The sequence below is a fragment of the Penicillium griseofulvum genome (genome assembly GCF_001561935.1).
Source record: "Penicillium griseofulvum strain PG3 chromosome Unknown contig_89, whole genome shotgun sequence".
In the NCBI taxonomy this organism is placed as follows: Eukaryota; Fungi; Ascomycota; class Eurotiomycetes; order Eurotiales; family Aspergillaceae; genus Penicillium; species Penicillium griseofulvum.
Genome location: NW_024467478.1, coordinates 558,294 through 574,670, shown reverse-complemented (window position 1 = coordinate 574,670; position 16,377 = coordinate 558,294). Strand labels below are relative to the sequence as shown.

Here is a 16,377-nt window from a genome sequence, read left to right as displayed (position 1 = left end):
CCAATATGTTTGGTTGAGTCCATGGTTGAAGACATAAAACAGCCCTACGGTAGTGAGACCCAGTTGATAGCCAACACGTCAGTCGGGAATATAATGAGTGATGCACTGGTGCATTAGTTTCATTCGTACATAGTAGGCCCCTGGTTAGAGAACCGGGGTGCAAATTCATAACAGTCAAATCATCATCTGTAGGTGCTAATAACCTAGTCTTCTCGGCAGATATCAGAAGCTTCCATCGCACTCGCCTTATGTTTTATTTTCGGTTTATTGAAGCAATATCTTTGACTTGACCACAAATATCCGCTGGGGGATTTGCCTTGTCTATTTCATATTCCTTGATGAATCGCACTTGGATATCCCGAGGTCACTAGAGCTGTTTAATCGTTGAGGCTCTTCCTGGACTTATCTCTCTTACTTTTACACTCTTTAGGTTTCTTTTTGTGTCTCGCTATGTTGTTTGACTGACTCCATGGTTTTCACTGCTTTCTTCTTCTCTAGATATAGATTGACAACTTCTAGCCGCCTCCCAGCCCACGATACATCTAGTAACTATCCCTAGTCTTATAAATGCCTAATTGCTATCTTTGCGCAGTTTCATTCAGTCAATACCCTACATTTGGCGTGCTAGGGAGACACTACCCTTCTAGCCACGATTTCTGTGTTCAAGTAAGTTTCTTTGAATCGCAGCTTGCTGCTATATATAATCGTGGACGTCTATCAGACCCACATCCACAACTTTTAAAAGGCGCTCGTAATGAGGATCACGAACCTGGATCCCCTGCATCTTGATTGTTTTTGTCTCATGCACCACCTCGGCGGGTTGTCCATTGGGTCTCACCGCAAATGAAAATTGAACCTGACGTTTGAAATGAGTAAACGACGAATCGGAAAGGAACCATGTACCATCTAATCCTGTTAACCTGTCACTAGCGCAGCGATTCAAGCTCAGTGGTAACTAGCCAATTGGAATATCCAAGTCACAAGACATGCGACTCATGGGTAAGTTTATAACCCATCATTCCCGTTCTTCATCACGACAAAATCAGATTGCTATGGGTTTATGGATCTGTGACTTCGAAAAATGCAACAGGGCATCCGTTCGCACAGATGGAGACTGCCTACTTTGTAATCGTCACCTGTGCATCCAACACCTTAAGCCAGAGTATCATACATGTCCACAGTGGGAGGTGAGGAAAACCAGAAACTTTTCATGAACTACATTAACATCCCCCTCTTTTAGGAGAATGGAACAGCTCATTATCTTGCAACCGGGCAAGCGGAAAAAAATGAAGTAATCAGTCTTCTCGTCAAGATCAATGTTCACGCGCTCACATCTCGAGCCAGCGACCTACGCAATGGCATGGGGTGCTCTATATCGCACCTACAATACAATCCATCAACCCTGGATTCAGTTATGGGTGGCATGAACTATCATATTGAGATCTCATTCAATGATGGAGTCAGCTGGCTAGCGCGCATTCGAAGATTCAATGCCACCTCGCCGCCACTGGAGCTGCGGAATTATATTATGCACTCTGAGGTTGCGACACTCAAGTTCTTGAGTAATACCACAGTTCCTGCTCCAAAGGTTTATGAATTTAACGTGGATGAGACGAACCCTGTCGGTGTTGCGTATATACTCATGGAAAAGATGCCTGGCAAATCCTTGGACTGGTCTCTTGCTACGGACAAGCAAAAGAGAAAGGTGATAGACCAACTTGTCGATATTTATATCGAGCTTCAGACCCATCCTTTCGATACAATGGGCTCTTTGGTTATGGATGAATTTGGTTCTCAACACGCTGGACCATTTGCTAGCGAATCCATGAGCGACTACACAGATTCTCTGAAAATACTTGGACCCTTCTCTTCTCTGGAAGGGTATTACACTGCGCACATTGAATTGATATTGGACTTGATTATCCGACAAGAGTTATATGCACTTCGACCAGTGGACGCCTTTTTGATACACCTCTATCTTCTGGAAAACCTTTCAGCAATTCTCAACAACGATCTAGATGATGGAAAGTTCTATTTGAAGCATGCGGATGAGAAGGGAGACCATATTCTCGTGGACGATGAATTTAACATCACAGGAATTGTTGACTGGGAGTGGGCGCACACTGGTCCCAGATCCATGGCATTTAATTCACCTATTGCTCTTCTTCCAGTTGCTCTGTTTTACGATGGGGATAATCACTTGAGTGAAGATGAAATGATTTTTAGTCAGTTGCTGGAGGGAAAAGGACATCCTGATCTTGGGGGCATAGTTCAGAAGGGGCGGCTTCTTCATCGATTACACTTTTGCTGTGGTTATGACAGTCGTGACTGGGATGGATATGTCGGGATATTTATGGGACTTGTTAGGGCTCTGCGCATTGAGGATTCACACTCGAATTGGGAGACTTGGAAGGTAGAGGCCATGGAGCGGTTCGGTGGTGACTATCGGCTGAAATCTCTTGTCGGCTAGACTTGAATTATACATATACTTCGAAGGTCTTTGGGGTGAATTTCTTCACTCTTGAGAGTAGTAAAAAGATGTACAATGGGAGGGAGACTCATCCAAACATTTGGATTGTATGGGCATCTGCCTATGGTGTCAATAAGCCTTATTGTAAAAGTGGCTATTATCATCAGCTAATTAATTATAAAACATATAAAGGTTCGTAGCATATGCTTGTTCTATCACTTGTATAGTGTAAAATCGTAGGTGCCCACGCTCCCTGCACCGTTAAAGACTTCCGGTTGTGCCAGCATATTACCGGAGGTGAAGCATTTCGAGGATGTCATGGCGGGCGAAGAAAGACCGATTCCGTTTCCCAAACACATCTATACCACGAAACTTGTCAGCCAAATGGAGGAAACGGATAAATACCTGCACACATAGTAAAACTTACACATGGGAATGCTCAATAGACAGATGCCAACTTGAATGCTACCAATGATAATCATGGTATGCTTGATGCCCCCATGTGCGAACCATTTGTAGGCGAAGAAGGTCAGGATAAAGCTGAACATGTTTTTGAAAACCAGCATGCAGGTAAAAGCCTCAATCGCCATCTCGCCTAGTGTTGTCAGCAATCATTCCCATGCAAGGCCCGCAGATTCACATACGATGAGCATCGACGATATAGAGTGACGCAGCAACGGCCCCCATCACCATTCCAACGATCAAGAACGCGAAAAAGACGTCTGGCAGTAGCCAGCCATAGTGCATCACGTTATTTGCAGTCCATCCAAATCCATAGAGTCCAATGCCGCAGAAAATAAGCTGGGGAATGACCAAAAGGATCCGGAACTCAGGTTCGTATTTGCCCTTGTTGAGCCGGATCATCAACTTGTTAATAGAATCAGAAAGTAGACCAGAAAGAACCAGACCCACAATGGAGCCAATAAAGGCACCTGTGTAAAGGTATCCGGTCTTGTCTTCTTCAAACCACATTGGAGGCCCGAGAAAGACAATTGCTAGAACCACACCGACAAATACAGCCCATCCGATGACAACACCTTGGATCAGACAAGCCTAGACTTTAATCAGTATGTGAGACTAGATACCAAGTGGGTTGCTTACCCAGAGGACGCCCGGATGAAAGAACAATGGGAATGGACGAAGGAGTAGCTTGAAGAAACTCTCATCTGTCTTTCGCCCGTTGAAAAGCCTGAGTGATTGAGCGAAGGAATCTTTCTCGGGGACTGTTGTCACAGCTTCGGTCCTCAAAACTCCGTTCAGGTCGGCGGAGGCTGGTCGAAGTTCCTTGGTGTCATCATTGGAAATTCCACTTAGGGAAACATGAGACTCCATATTCTCGCCCTGCCTGCCGCTTAGCTTGAAGTCGGTGTTCAAGTAATCAGGACGGCGGAAAGCAGTTTCAGGCACGAAAAAGAACATCAACGGCAATGAAGCGCCGAGAAAAATTGCCACAAAGTAGAAAGACCACTGCCAACCCATGGACTTGGTGATTTTGCCCACCACAACAGGCGTCAGAAAGGCCGCGCCAAAAAGTGCGACATTAGATACAGCCATTCGCTTTCCTCGCTCCTATATTTTCTCCATTAATCCCATCATATCTCAAATCTGTAGAGAAAAGAGTGCGTAACTCACATGAACGAAATAAAGATCTCCAACACATGCATTGACCAGCGCCTCAAATGGTGCCAATGCAACACCCTGGAATACCCGGGCCCAAATGAGACTATTGTGGTTTTTGCCACTAACTCCAGCCCAAATACAGCTGATAATCATCAAGACATGTCCGATCAAGAACAGATGACGTTTACCCCAGACTCGAGCCGTTGGCACAATAAGAATACCCGCGACACCAACACCGCATAGGTGATATCCAGTCAACAAGGCGGCCGCTGTGAACGATATTTCCTCGTAATCTGCGATGGTGACCGTATTGGCGGCTAGGATGGAGCTTAGGGTTGTGCAGAGGATGGTTACGAAGGAGAGAATCGCAAGGATCATATCGCGTCGCCATAATGGCCAGTTCTAATGGGGCAGGTTTTGTCAGGTTTCAAGTGCTTGTGGAACCAAATGATGGGGTATGGTGCTCTCTGGGACATACTAATGGGTCATTTGGGTCATCGCTTGGTTGCGGGACAAGGATAATCGGCTGGTTGCCCGAGCAGTCGCATTTGAGGCCTGAGGCTCCTTGGATCTGGTCGCCATCGCTATTTTGTTCGTAGATATCGGAGCTGCCTGGAGTTGTGAAGTTGTGATAAGCCGCGCTGCATCTGACTGCGCATGGGCGGGCAAAGGGGTATATTACCTGGGACATGCACGAGCTTTGTATCTTCCAGTACTCCAAGACCCATGACTGCAGGAAGCGACCTAGCGCTTGTAGGTGATGCGCTTTTGACTATGCGCTTGGTGATGTAGGGGTTTAAATAGAAAAGTAAAACAAAGTCAGGAGGGGGTACGGAGTATACCAACTCAGATTAAGTCTCGACCATCCGAAGGAAGCTACGTTAGATAGCTCACCAATAGGAATAAATAGTAAATATGAACAAAGATGAGTTGAACTTTTAGGACTATAATATAGTCCTAAAATATGATCTTGGAAAAGATAAGCAGCTCGGTCGATAAGTTAAGGGCCGAGTGTCGTAACCCGCCTTGCAGGATTGTTTTGAATGTGATTTAGGCAAATTCCAAATCCTTGTTTTCAATGTGTACTCCATTTCTCCATTTAAGACCCTTTTAGCCAACCAGGACATCCTAAATAATGGACCAAAGGTGCAGTATATACGATACGCTCAGAACGCGGGGGAAGCTGGACCGCTGACGAAAGTTCGTTGGGGGACGAGCTTGGATCGGCGCTTCCAAGGGACCGAGGCATCACATTCGTTAGCCGTTGAATCTATGACCGAGATGCAGGGAGATCACTGCATGAATCAAATAGCTCCAAGTAGTTTTGCTTTTGTACATAGAACCAGAACAACTTTGGTGTTGAGATCAGGGACTATGGCCCACGGTGGAGGGAACAGACCTAGCAATGTTAACCGGTGGCTTGCAGATTTCCCGTTTTTAACCTTGTGACTGGTATGGAGTGTAAGCCGTACAACCCGAATACTCGTCATAGAATTAAAAAACAGACGGTGTGGAAGTGAAATATTGTAGGAAACAAGGTGATGGGAGGTCAGATATAGTTGGTAAATAAATGCCACAGCACAAAACAACAATATCCACAGCACCCCGGGCGGTTCAGGTAATTCTCGTAAATACCAATACAAGATGGTCCGAGCCTTGGACTATTTGAGATCTAGTACAGAGTACATTGTTGTATCGATTGGATCTAAAGCAGCAGCCCCTGGTCTAGGTCCCAATACCATAGACTCGGTTTCAAAAGCGGACACCGCCGTTCAGGTACAATATGCATAAGAATCTAAAGAGAAGGAGCTGAGATCTACTCCGCACTTCCCATTTCTGTCAACACGTGACTGTTGATATATCATGTGACGTATCACCTGATCATCGGTGTCACATCACCATCAATGGCATCCAGAGCTACACTCCAACTTAAGAGGCGCATTGTTTCCACGGCAACTACGACGTGATCGCGTTCCATATTGAAGCCGAATCCTCGACCTTGAAGAGTTATACCCCGCACCATTGCCAAAACCCTACCATAGAGCCAACGCTCTCCTCACCTAAGACTACCGTGGAGCGAGCACGCGAAGCACAAGCATTGACGCAAAAACAAAACATCCACTACACCAATCCAGCTCAATTTAAATCATGTCGTCAAACTCCCCTTCAAAGGAACCCGATCTTGACCCGGAGGCGCAATCGGGAGAAGAGCATGACAACATAGACAAAGATCACCACGACGCGCATGGACACCAAGGCGAGTTTGAGGTGAAGGAACAGGATCGATGGCTTCCAATTGCCAATGTTGCTCGTATTATGAAGCTCGCGCTTCCTGACAACGCGAAGATCGCAAAAGAAGCCAAGGAATGCATGCAGGAATGTGTGAGCGAGTACATCTCATTTATCACAAGCGAAGCCTCGGAGAAATGCCAGCAGGAGAAGCGCAAAACAGTCAACGGCGAAGACATTCTATTCGCCATGACCTCGCTTGGATTTGAGAATTACGCTGAAGCACTCAAGATCTACCTATCCAAGTACCGCGAGACCCAGTCGGCCCGCGGCGACAATCAGAGACCACCAAGCGCTGGATATGGAGGTGGAGGACCGGTTAGTGGGCCGGGTGCAGCCGGACCTGCAGTAGCTCGTCCGACGGGGTTCCCAAATGCCGAAGGCGCAAACGCTATGTCGAACCTCAACCTCGACCAGTCCGAGCAAGAAGCTTCTGCCTACGGCTATCCACCCATAGTTGGCCAGTCTCACAACGGTGCAGGCGGCGAATCATACTAGTGGGCGATGTGAAGGAGTCGGTGAGGGATACTGCAGCCGGTTTCAATATCCGGCTGCAGGTTCTGGAGATCACCGAGACTATCGATTTCAACGGAAGTCTGAGAAGTGGGGACATCTTTGCTTTCTATAATGTTCATCTGCACTGGTAGGTTCGGCTACTTGACATAGAAAGAGGGAGAGATAGACGTGGGGTGGAGCAGTTAAATACCCCCTATGTAAAATACCCAGGAGTTCTGATATTTAATATCCAATCATTGAAAAATACCTCGATACTGAATTTTGTGGAGAAATCCAAGCCCAAATGTGGAAATTTTGCGGGGAAATACATGGTGTACCGCCGGTTGATCTGCGTATTAGTGTATTTTTGACATATCTATTGGTGTATTACCACGACCTGCATGTGGCTGGAAAACAAAACCTCTCACATTCCCTCTCTTACCAATAACCCACTTCATCCAACAGCCTCATACTATCTACAAAGATGAAGTTCACCATTACCTTTGCCCTGGCAGCTCTGCTGACCACTGCTACTGCTCAAGGTCTGGGCGATCTGCCCGACTGCTCGGTATGTGTTTACAAACAACATACAACAGCGCCAAATGTGCCGCCTGCTAAACAACCCATTCTATAGAAATCATGTGCTACAGGTGCAATCCCCGAGAACTGCGGCATTGATTTCAAGTGTATCTGCGAGTCCAAGTCCTTCCTGAACGACATGGCCTGCTGCGTCGCTGATAAGTGCGCCAAGGCGGACCAGGAACGTAAGTTCTACCTCCACTCCCTCCCAAAACGAGTACCCAAGCAGGATTGTTCCAAAGAATTACGCATGATAGATACAGGTACATGTACAGTGGGCTGACATAACTCTTCACCACAGTAACCATCAAGGTCGCCAAGTCAATCTGTGCCCGGGGTGATGTGACCGATCTGCCCAGCGAGGTTGTCTGCTCGAACAGCAAGTCGAGCTCCGCTTCTAGCACCAGTACCAGCGCTAGCTCCGACTCGACCGAGACTGGAACCAAGTCTAGCACTGAGACCACGACTGCGTCCAAGACTAGTCTGACGGGCACCAATACTGCTACCACGACCTCGGACAGTGCTTCCACTACTTCGTCTGCCGCTGCCGCAGCGACTAGCAGTGGCCTCGCCGCGCTTACCCACAAAGATTCTTCGCTCGTCGCTGCTGCTGGTGCTGCGGCTGCGTTCGCCATTCTAATCTAGAATGCAACGCGCTGGATGATTTCAGAAGGGGGTATAATATAGTTAGCAGCGGTGAAATGTCGTCATGACGATGGAATGAATGGAAACACGAGAACTGGCTGAGGATGCACCTGTATCTTATTTTATCCACGATATAGTTTTAATTGATCGGATACATGGTGTCTAAGCGCCATCGTTTTTCAATTGCGATGGGATGTTCGTAGTAGTAATACACTCATAGAAAGAAGTACTGAGGAACCAGTGGAAGCATTTACATTTCCCGGGTATCCTCCAGCAGCTTGGTCAGGCGTTCCTGGCGCTCCTCGCGGAGGGTGGCGAAAGTCTGTAGGGTAGGACGTTAGCACGAAAAACAGCCGACTCAAACCTTCGCAATTAAGCTTATTCACTTACCCAAAACCAGAACATCATTTCGAAGAAAGCAAAGCTAAAGACCACCCGGTTCTTCAGGCGGTCCAAGCCTCCAATACCAGCAGCGCTTGTGTATGACGAGGCCAGGTGGTCCGCTCTGCCCTGGTAGATAAAGAACGCAATTCCAGCATATACAGCAAAACGACACGCGGCAACTGCAATCCAGACGGCCCAGTAAATCGTCAAGGACTTGGTGATATATTCGGGCAAACGCTGTAGAACCTGCAGGTCCTCGGCGGGGAGGTTGCCATTTCGTAGGGGCCGGATGTAGGGAAGAGCTTCATCCAGAGCTTCGTGGAAGGGGATGTTGGATAGCAGGACGAGGTCGATAAGGGCCTCGACGAAGATGAATATGGCACAGAAGGTGAAGGGCGATTGTTGTGGGCTTGACAGGGATGGGAAGTCCTGTATCAAAGGTGTTAGGGTCAGTTTAATTCAGACAGATTCATGATATTATCGGAATGGACTTGTATATTGGGGATGATGGTGTGATGTCGTACAATCTTCAAGGCTTCTCCCATCATAAACACCAGATCGCAATCGGTGATCACCTCCGGGCTTTTGATCAGGTAACCGGCGATGACAACCAGAAACACGGCATGTGCCTGGATAAGGGTCTTGGATGAAATGAAAACCATGATGAGCGAGTCACAATGGCACAAGTCTGTGGACAAGAAGGAAGTTCCAACAGGCACCGAAATAACTTGGAGAGTTGGTCCGAGTGTTTTTTTGGCCGCGACTCATGTGGGGAAAAAGCAGCACCGGTCGAGATTCCCCCACCAACACAACATTGCGCTTGGATTTGATTTACGACTTGATGCATACTGATTAAACTGAGTGGAATAGTACTGAAATATTGCCCAGCTCTTGTCATATAAGTGGTCCAACCCAGCCCTTTACAATGGCCGAGCCAAACCCAACCTTCAACACCGAGCGCCATGTCAAATACTACCTCCGATGCCTGAAGACCTTCCTCCCGTCCGCCTACACTTCCAATGACTCTAATCGCATGCTCCTCGCCTACCTGACCCTCTCAGGATTAGACGTGCTCGGCGTTCTGCAAAGCAAAACCACACCGGAAGAAAGACAAGGGTACATCGACTGGCTCTATCACTGCCAGGTACCCTCCGGCGGATTCCGTGGCTTCCCAGGCACAGACTTTGGGCCGGAAAAGCGAAATAAGGATAATGAAGCTTGGGATCCAGCTAATGTTCCCGCGACATTCTTTGCGCTAGTCAACTTGCTCATCCTCGGAGATGACCTATCGCGTGTCAAGCGACGGGAGTGTCTGGAGTGGCTTCCTAAAGTCCAACGCGCTGATGGAAGCTTCGGTGAGCTTGTCGGTCCTGAGGGGAGTGTAGGGGGAGCTCGTGATTTGCGATACTGTTGTTGTGCTGCCGGCATACGGTATGTTCTGCGCGGACGGAATGAGACTGGGCTTGAGGGTGTACCGGATATTGATGTGCCGGGCTTTATTTCTTTTATTCAGGCATGCCAGGTATGTGGAGACCTGATATTCCGTCCGCGAGTGAAATTCTGACAGTCTGACTAAATAGACGTATGACGGTGGCATGGCTGAGTCTCCTTTTTGTGAATCGCATAGTTCGTGTCTCCCTGTACGCCACCTGAATTTATCTGACAACTGATAGGTGGACACACTTATTGCGCGGTTGGGTCTCTTGACTTCTTGCGCCGGACCTCTAATGATCTAATACCAGTGCCCCTACTATCGGCGGGCTCCAATCAATTCGAGTCTTTGATTACATGGCTAGCTTCACGGCAAACAGCCCAGCTGGAGGAACCCCAGGAGGATGAAGATCATAAACAGACCTTGGTGGCAGAGACGGGATCTCTCGATGATAGAGTCCACAGGTTACCCAATGTTCAACCCATCGAGGCTGACACAATATCATGCGCCGGCTTCAACGGCCGATGCAATAAATATGCAGACACATGCTATTCATTCTGGAACGGAGCGACATTGGTGGTATGTGAACGTCTAGGTGGTAGTGGTCGTCTATGCTTGTCCACTAACGCATATGTCAGATGCTGGATCGGTATTCCGTGGTCGATGAAGTTCGCAATCGTCGATACCTGCTTGAAAAGACCCAACACCTTGTCGGTGGATTTGGGAAGGCTCCCGGAGATCCTCCTGGTAAGGTGATAGCATACTGATCCCGAGACTGTAGCTGACCAAACATATAGACCTTCTTCACTCATACTTTGGCATGGTGTCCCTGGCTTTCCAAGGTGAGGCGGGACTCAGCCCCGTCGATCCCAGAATGGGTTCTAGTGAACGCACAGTCCGACATCTTGAATCGCTGCCTTGGTGGCGATGAAGTATATAATACCAGTGCATATAATATGACGATGTTCAGCCATTTCCAAGGTTCCAAGGTTCTTTAATTGGCTCATGTCAGCATCCATCAGCCAATAGGTGCAGTCGAGTAAATTAATCGGGCGTCGGTGTCGTACGTTGTACAAGTATCATATACAAGCAAGGGAGTAAATTAGGCAGTAAGGCAATAATATAACTCCGCAGTTAACTTCATAGTTAACTATTCTCCAATGTCATAATCTATTTAGATAGTCAAAAGGCCAATTGAGTTAGGGTCCATATTCCTAGACAGGAACGGAGTCCGGCAATTAAAATATATGACGAATAGTATGATTTTATATTGTACAGAATAATAGTAGAAGAATTTCCCCCTCAAAAAAAAAAGGAGAATCCAAGTCCCGAGTTCTCCACACGGTCCACGTTCCCGTTGACGTCTAGGAATCTAAGGCCTTTGTATGCAATTTCCCTTCTTTCATCTTTCATCCATTTATCCGGTCATCTTTCCCCCCCCTTTCTGAAATTACTCTCTCCCGCTCCGGATACCGCTTATCCGCGTATCTCGGATCCCGTTGAATGGCACCCCAGCACAACTCATTTCAACCCCTTGACGCGCAGAGACTCTCTCGGTAGCGAAACCTGGCAATCATAACATATGCCGCCCCGAACAAGAGCGGGGGTTCAAAGCCAGAAGCAGAAGGAGAAGGTGCGTGGAGCTCTTTATTCCCTTGCGCAGCCGTGGAAATATGGCTAACTTAAAATTCTTAACAGCTTGCCAACTCCTACAATGAACTCCTTGAGTAAGTGACCTCCTTTCGGTCTAGACTAGATTGCCAGTGGCGCTAATGTGGTACGCAGGGAGTTCTCCTCCAAGGATCTGAGGACAGTTGGGAATTACACATTGGGGAGGTTGATTGGAAAGGGTTCCTTTGGCAAGGTCTATCTCGCCTCGCACAAGCTCACCAATGGCTCCAAGGTAGGTCATGTCATGCGAACGAATCCGAGGCAATACTGATCAGCCGGTAGGTGGTCCTCAAATCGTCCAGCAAGGAAGACACCAATCTTGTGCGCGAGATCCATCACCATCGCCAATTCCTACATCCTCATATCGCGCGGCTATACGAAGTGGTAGTGACCGAAAGCCTCGTTTGGCTGGTGTTGGAGTATTGTCCCGGTACGTCAGCTTGCGCATCAGAAGAGACTCGGGGAATCATACTGACAAATAGTTTGTTCTAGGCGATGAACTCTACAACTACCTCCTTCGACACGGCCCACTACCGGTAGATAAGGTAAAGCGGATATTTACACAATTGGTTGGAGCAGTCGCCTACGTCCACAGTAAATCCTGTGTGCATCGCGACTTGAAACTGGAAAACATATTGCTGGATAAACAAGAAAATGTCAAGCTATGCGACTTTGGGTTTACGCGTGAATATGAAGGAAAGGCTAGCTACCTTCAGACATTCTGCGGGACGATATGCTATAGTGCACCCGAAATGCTAAAAGGAGAGAAATACGCCGGTGAAAAAGTGGATGTATGGAGCTTGGGAATTATTCTCTATGCGCTTTTGGCAGGCGAGCTGCCATATGACGACGATGACGACCAAATCACCAAAAAGCGGATATTGTCAGATGAGCCGACCTTTAACGAAAAGTTCACAGACGATGCTAAGGCTTTGGTCAATCTCATGCTGTCCAAACGGCCTTTAATTCGACCCAGTCTTGACGAGATCCTGGCTCATCCTTTCCTTGCGGAACATGCTCCCGAGCAGCTTGCGATCCTAAAAATCCCACGGCCGTCGCCATTTACTACGCCACTGGAGAAGACTACCTTGCAGCGGATGAAAAGCGCTGGCGTCAATATTGACGAGGTCATTGAAAATGTTCTGGCTCAACGGTGCGACCCACTGGCTGGCTGGTGGGCCCTGCTGATCGAAAAAGAGCAACGGAAGGAAAGAAAGAGAGAGCGCAAGCGTCGCGAGCGGGAGGCTGAAGCAAAAACACTTCGTCGTCTAAGCGCTGCGAGCAGCCGTCTAGAGAAGCGATCATCGGCTTTAATCGAGGTGGAGGAAGAAGGCACAGGGTTGCGAGATCGTGGGAGACGGGATAGAAGAAGCTTGCCGTCCCAGTTGGCAGTGCCGGATCTTCCTGCGCTTCCTGAACCGCTTCCGGTATTCCCTGTTGACGTCGTCACGCCCCCATTGCCGCTCGACAAAGATTCTATCCGGTCCCACAATTCGACACGGCGCCGCCCGGTCCCTCCGCCGAAAGACAGACGGAGATCACGGCCCAGCGTGCTGCATGTCAGTGCATCACAGCCAGAGTTGACACAGCATCACGGTATCTTCCGGCGTCGCACTAGCCGTCGTCACCAGTATCCGATACTCAGCCAGTTGGCGTCTCTCAAGCACTGGTTTGTAGAGTCGGCGAAGAGAGCGCGATCCCCCCATGCTAAATCGACGGGATCGCGTAAGTTTCTTTCCGACAAACTGAGCCCGGGCAAGAGTCAAGATACTGGAAAGAAACCGGCGGCCTTGTCGCTCCCAGCAAACGAGGTTGCAGGGGAGGAGGTTGTGACACCCACCCAGGTCAAGCGAATCTCTACCGCTAGCAGTCTCGCTCCTAGCAGTGCCTCATACCGCCAAAACCGCCATTCTTATCCTCGGCAACCGCGGCCATTGAACACCAGTCATAACAGTCACCGGAACTCTCTCTCACCCTCGCCTATCACACCACGCGGATCCTATCGGCGTTCATCTGCCGGATTACGAGGACGCAAATCTACATCTTCCTCGGTATCATCGATCCGCAGCATTCATCACGTTCGTGCTCACTCCAAGGCCTCTTCGATTTCCTCGAACAGTGTAGATACTATCTCAACACCCACTGCCAGAGCCTCTAAATCGCCTCATTCATCCATTAAAGTCCTACCCACGACTCCGGGTGCCTCATCCCGCTTTCCGAGCAATATTCGGTTGGTAAGAGGGACAGGTGGAGCACCTCGAGAGATTGCCGACCAACCAGGTCTGATGCCGTCGTCGTTCAATGAAGCGGTGCCAGGGCCACTACTCTATTCGCCTTCTTCAAGCCTGGTGTTTGCTAGGCGAAAGAGATCCCTCTTCAAGGGTCCTATGATCCATACCACTAACTTGGCGATGTCTGCTGGGGTAGCCAACTCCCCCGTTCCCGGTCAGCCAGTGAATGCCAGCGGTCTCGACGTTGTGGCAGAACGGCCTGCTGCACGCAAGAGCCAAATTATCGAGGAGGAGGAAGATATTGAAGGGATTGAGGAAGAAATTGAAGAAGTCGATGAGTTCAACGAACCTGGTACACCAGCTGATATTGTCAACTCTGATGGTCGCGTAGGAGAAGATCCCGAATCTCCCACAAGCGGCAGAACACCATTCACTCCTATGGCAAACCTTGAAACCAGTCCCCTTCGGCCTCCTCGCTCCTCCTCTTTGCGCTCGCCCTCCGAAGCCACTGACAAGGCCGGCATCGCTGAATGATACCGATATCAACCCAACAGCTTCTCTGCTATTCCCACATGTGCATTACATCCGGACCCCCCTTGTCCCTCCCACGATCCCCTATTCCTATGTTTAGTTAGACGATAGATCTTTTATACCCCCTTACACAGCGCGTTCTCGTTTTTCATCTCCTTTCGATTGTTTTTTTCGGCATAATTGGATCCATCATTGGATCGATGCCTCTCTCTCGCTTCTACCCTTTTCCTTCACATTTTCCTAGCTTCACGAAGCGCTTCTTCCCTGTTCATTTCCTTCCTCGTGACGATTCGACCCTCGCTTGATTTGTGCTTCTTTCTACCATTTCCCTATCTCATATAGACCTGTCTCATATCTCGCTGAATTTCAGCAACAGAATACTTGCATAATGAAATTGCATAGACCAACACCAACTTTGATATTCTCAACCCTAAACAATGACCTCGCTATTTCCACCGTCGAGGTTCGCTTCTTGGATCTGATGTGGAAATATTCAATCTATCAGGGACACACCAGTCGCCCCCTAAATCGCATCTACTTGGCAGTCAACCGACGGAACTTCTCTTATGCTCTTGATAGACAGCATGTCAGCCTTGGTTGAATTGAATATTGTTTTCGCCCCTCCTTCTGTCCCAAATGCAGTATAAATTGGGGGCTGTCTGCCTTGGATCGATTCCGTCTACCCCTGGATTGAATCCTGTATAGATTGGGGCCTGTCTGCCTTGAATCGACCCTGTCCACGCTGGCTTGAAGGTCGTTTCAGACCCTGATCTGAGCCACGAATTGAGTTTGTCCCTCTGGACGTTATTCCGTAGACAGAAAACTTTTGCAGATCCTAAGCCACCGAATACGATATTATATACAGGTTTGGGGCTAACTAGGTATGTTTATGTCGGATGACCCCCATCCGGCCCTGCAAGCCACCCCAGTCAAAAGAATTCAGAGTGCGGGAACAGTATATGAATAGAAAATTGATTCCCAGTACTCCGTACGGAGTCTAGGAAAAGGTATGTTAGTCTTTGAGATAGGATTTTTACATATATATGCTGAATAGATGAATAAATACTGTAGGCACATCTGTCATTACTACTGCCTCATGGTTTCTGTACTCCTGGTACTAAGGTTATTATATGTTGTATACCCCTATCTTTCGATCAATATTCCGCAGCCGTAACCCCTTGTTAGCACTGCCGCTTTTCTGTGTTTGATTAATTAGGCGTAAAATGGGTATACATTTTCAAGGTTCCTACTAGCTATTGATGGTAACGATATACAAGCTATTATTTAGCGGTCCCACTTTAGCAAATTCAGGAGCACTTAGTGGTACGAGTTATACAATTTTGGGGCGATACTGCGTTAGTGCTGACGCTATACGGGAATGAATATATTAGTATTCTGATTGCTGAAAGATTGACGAAAAGAACTATAAGTAATGAGGATATACCCAGATGTTTGTGGTGTAAATCATCCAATTCACACACAATTCACCAATACGACTACCGGCTTATTTATCAATATGCGCTTTACCGATCTCTCTGTATCTATATTTGCTGTCTGGGCTTTGCAGCTTAGCACTGCCGCCGCAGAGGACAGAGGGGCCTGGAGCGTCAAGATATATAAGGATGATCTTTGCGAGCGTGCCACCGGGATATACTCCGACAGAGTCTCCAGGGAGTGCAAGAGCTTTGATGGGTTGCCCAAGATCTTGTCTATCAAAGCGCACGCGGACAAGCTAGGCGCCAGATGTGGATTCACTATCTTTGCCTATGAGGACTATAATTGCAAGGGGGAAGAATGGTCCCTGCAAAACAGTGACTGTCTCCGAGCCAACGTCGGTGACACCGCTCCTTTGAAAAGCTTCCGGGTGGCCGAAAACCCATGCGTCTAGGCATGAGACTTTGGGTGACAGAACGAGATATCAAGGTATGTGAGAGTAATATAGTGGTATTTGTACATTTGCTAATGAGAGATCAGAATCAGCCCCAGCGGCAATATCAAATGCTTCTTGTGCTGCGTCAACGGTCCACTGA

At 48.1% G+C, this 16,377-nt stretch overlaps 7 protein-coding genes across 7 annotated transcripts; 5 read left to right on the top strand and 2 right to left on the bottom strand.

The window, feature by feature from the left end:
- Positions 1-1,414: 1,414 nt before the first annotated feature.
- PGRI_042620 (phosphotransferase family protein) lies at positions 1,415-2,470 on the top strand (the record flags this gene model as incomplete). Its single annotated transcript, XM_040791975.1, has 1 exon — positions 1,415-2,470. One exon carries the CDS (start codon positions 1,415-1,417, stop codon positions 2,468-2,470), a length of 1,056 nt encoding a protein of 351 aa, XP_040643885.1.
- Positions 2,471-2,758: 288 nt separating this feature from the next.
- PGRI_042610 (putative MFS transporter) lies at positions 2,759-4,818 on the bottom strand (the record flags this gene model as incomplete). The annotated part of the gene is made up of 7 exons (XM_040791974.1): positions 2,759-2,829; positions 2,898-3,065; positions 3,115-3,523; positions 3,572-4,039; positions 4,103-4,492; positions 4,569-4,702; positions 4,773-4,818. 7 exons carry the CDS (start codon positions 4,816-4,818, stop codon positions 2,759-2,761), a joined length of 1,686 nt encoding a protein of 561 aa, XP_040643884.1.
- A 1,420-nt stretch (positions 4,819-6,238) lies between these two features.
- Positions 6,239-6,877, top strand: PGRI_042600 (nuclear transcription factor Y subunit beta; the record flags this gene model as incomplete). Its single annotated transcript, XM_040791973.1, has 1 exon — positions 6,239-6,877. The coding sequence occupies one exon, from the start codon at positions 6,239-6,241 to the stop codon at positions 6,875-6,877; it is 639 nt and encodes a 212-aa protein (XP_040643883.1).
- Positions 6,878-7,358: 481 nt separating this feature from the next.
- On the top strand, positions 7,359-8,098 carry PGRI_042590 (CFEM domain-containing protein; the record flags this gene model as incomplete). Its single annotated transcript, XM_040791972.1, has 3 exons — positions 7,359-7,442; positions 7,509-7,638; positions 7,755-8,098. 3 exons carry the CDS (start codon positions 7,359-7,361, stop codon positions 8,096-8,098), a joined length of 558 nt encoding a protein of 185 aa, XP_040643882.1.
- A 250-nt stretch (positions 8,099-8,348) lies between these two features.
- On the bottom strand, positions 8,349-9,144 carry PGRI_042580 (uncharacterized protein; the record flags this gene model as incomplete). The annotated part of the gene is made up of 3 exons (XM_040791971.1): positions 8,349-8,420; positions 8,489-8,911; positions 9,007-9,144. The coding sequence occupies 3 exons, from the start codon at positions 9,142-9,144 to the stop codon at positions 8,349-8,351; spliced, it is 633 nt and encodes a 210-aa protein (XP_040643881.1).
- Positions 9,145-9,407: 263 nt separating this feature from the next.
- cdc43 (protein geranylgeranyltransferase type I subunit CDC43) lies at positions 9,408-10,845 on the top strand (the record flags this gene model as incomplete). The annotated part of the gene is made up of 5 exons (XM_040791970.1): positions 9,408-10,004; positions 10,063-10,108; positions 10,156-10,493; positions 10,553-10,661; positions 10,712-10,845. 5 exons carry the CDS (start codon positions 9,408-9,410, stop codon positions 10,843-10,845), a joined length of 1,224 nt encoding a protein of 407 aa, XP_040643880.1.
- A 651-nt stretch (positions 10,846-11,496) lies between these two features.
- Positions 11,497-14,350, top strand: PGRI_042560 (non-specific serine/threonine protein kinase; the record flags this gene model as incomplete). The annotated part of the gene is made up of 5 exons (XM_040791969.1): positions 11,497-11,547; positions 11,613-11,641; positions 11,700-11,817; positions 11,868-12,015; positions 12,078-14,350. The coding sequence occupies 5 exons, from the start codon at positions 11,497-11,499 to the stop codon at positions 14,348-14,350; spliced, it is 2,619 nt and encodes an 872-aa protein (XP_040643879.1).
- Positions 14,351-16,377: the final 2,027 nt, after the last annotated feature.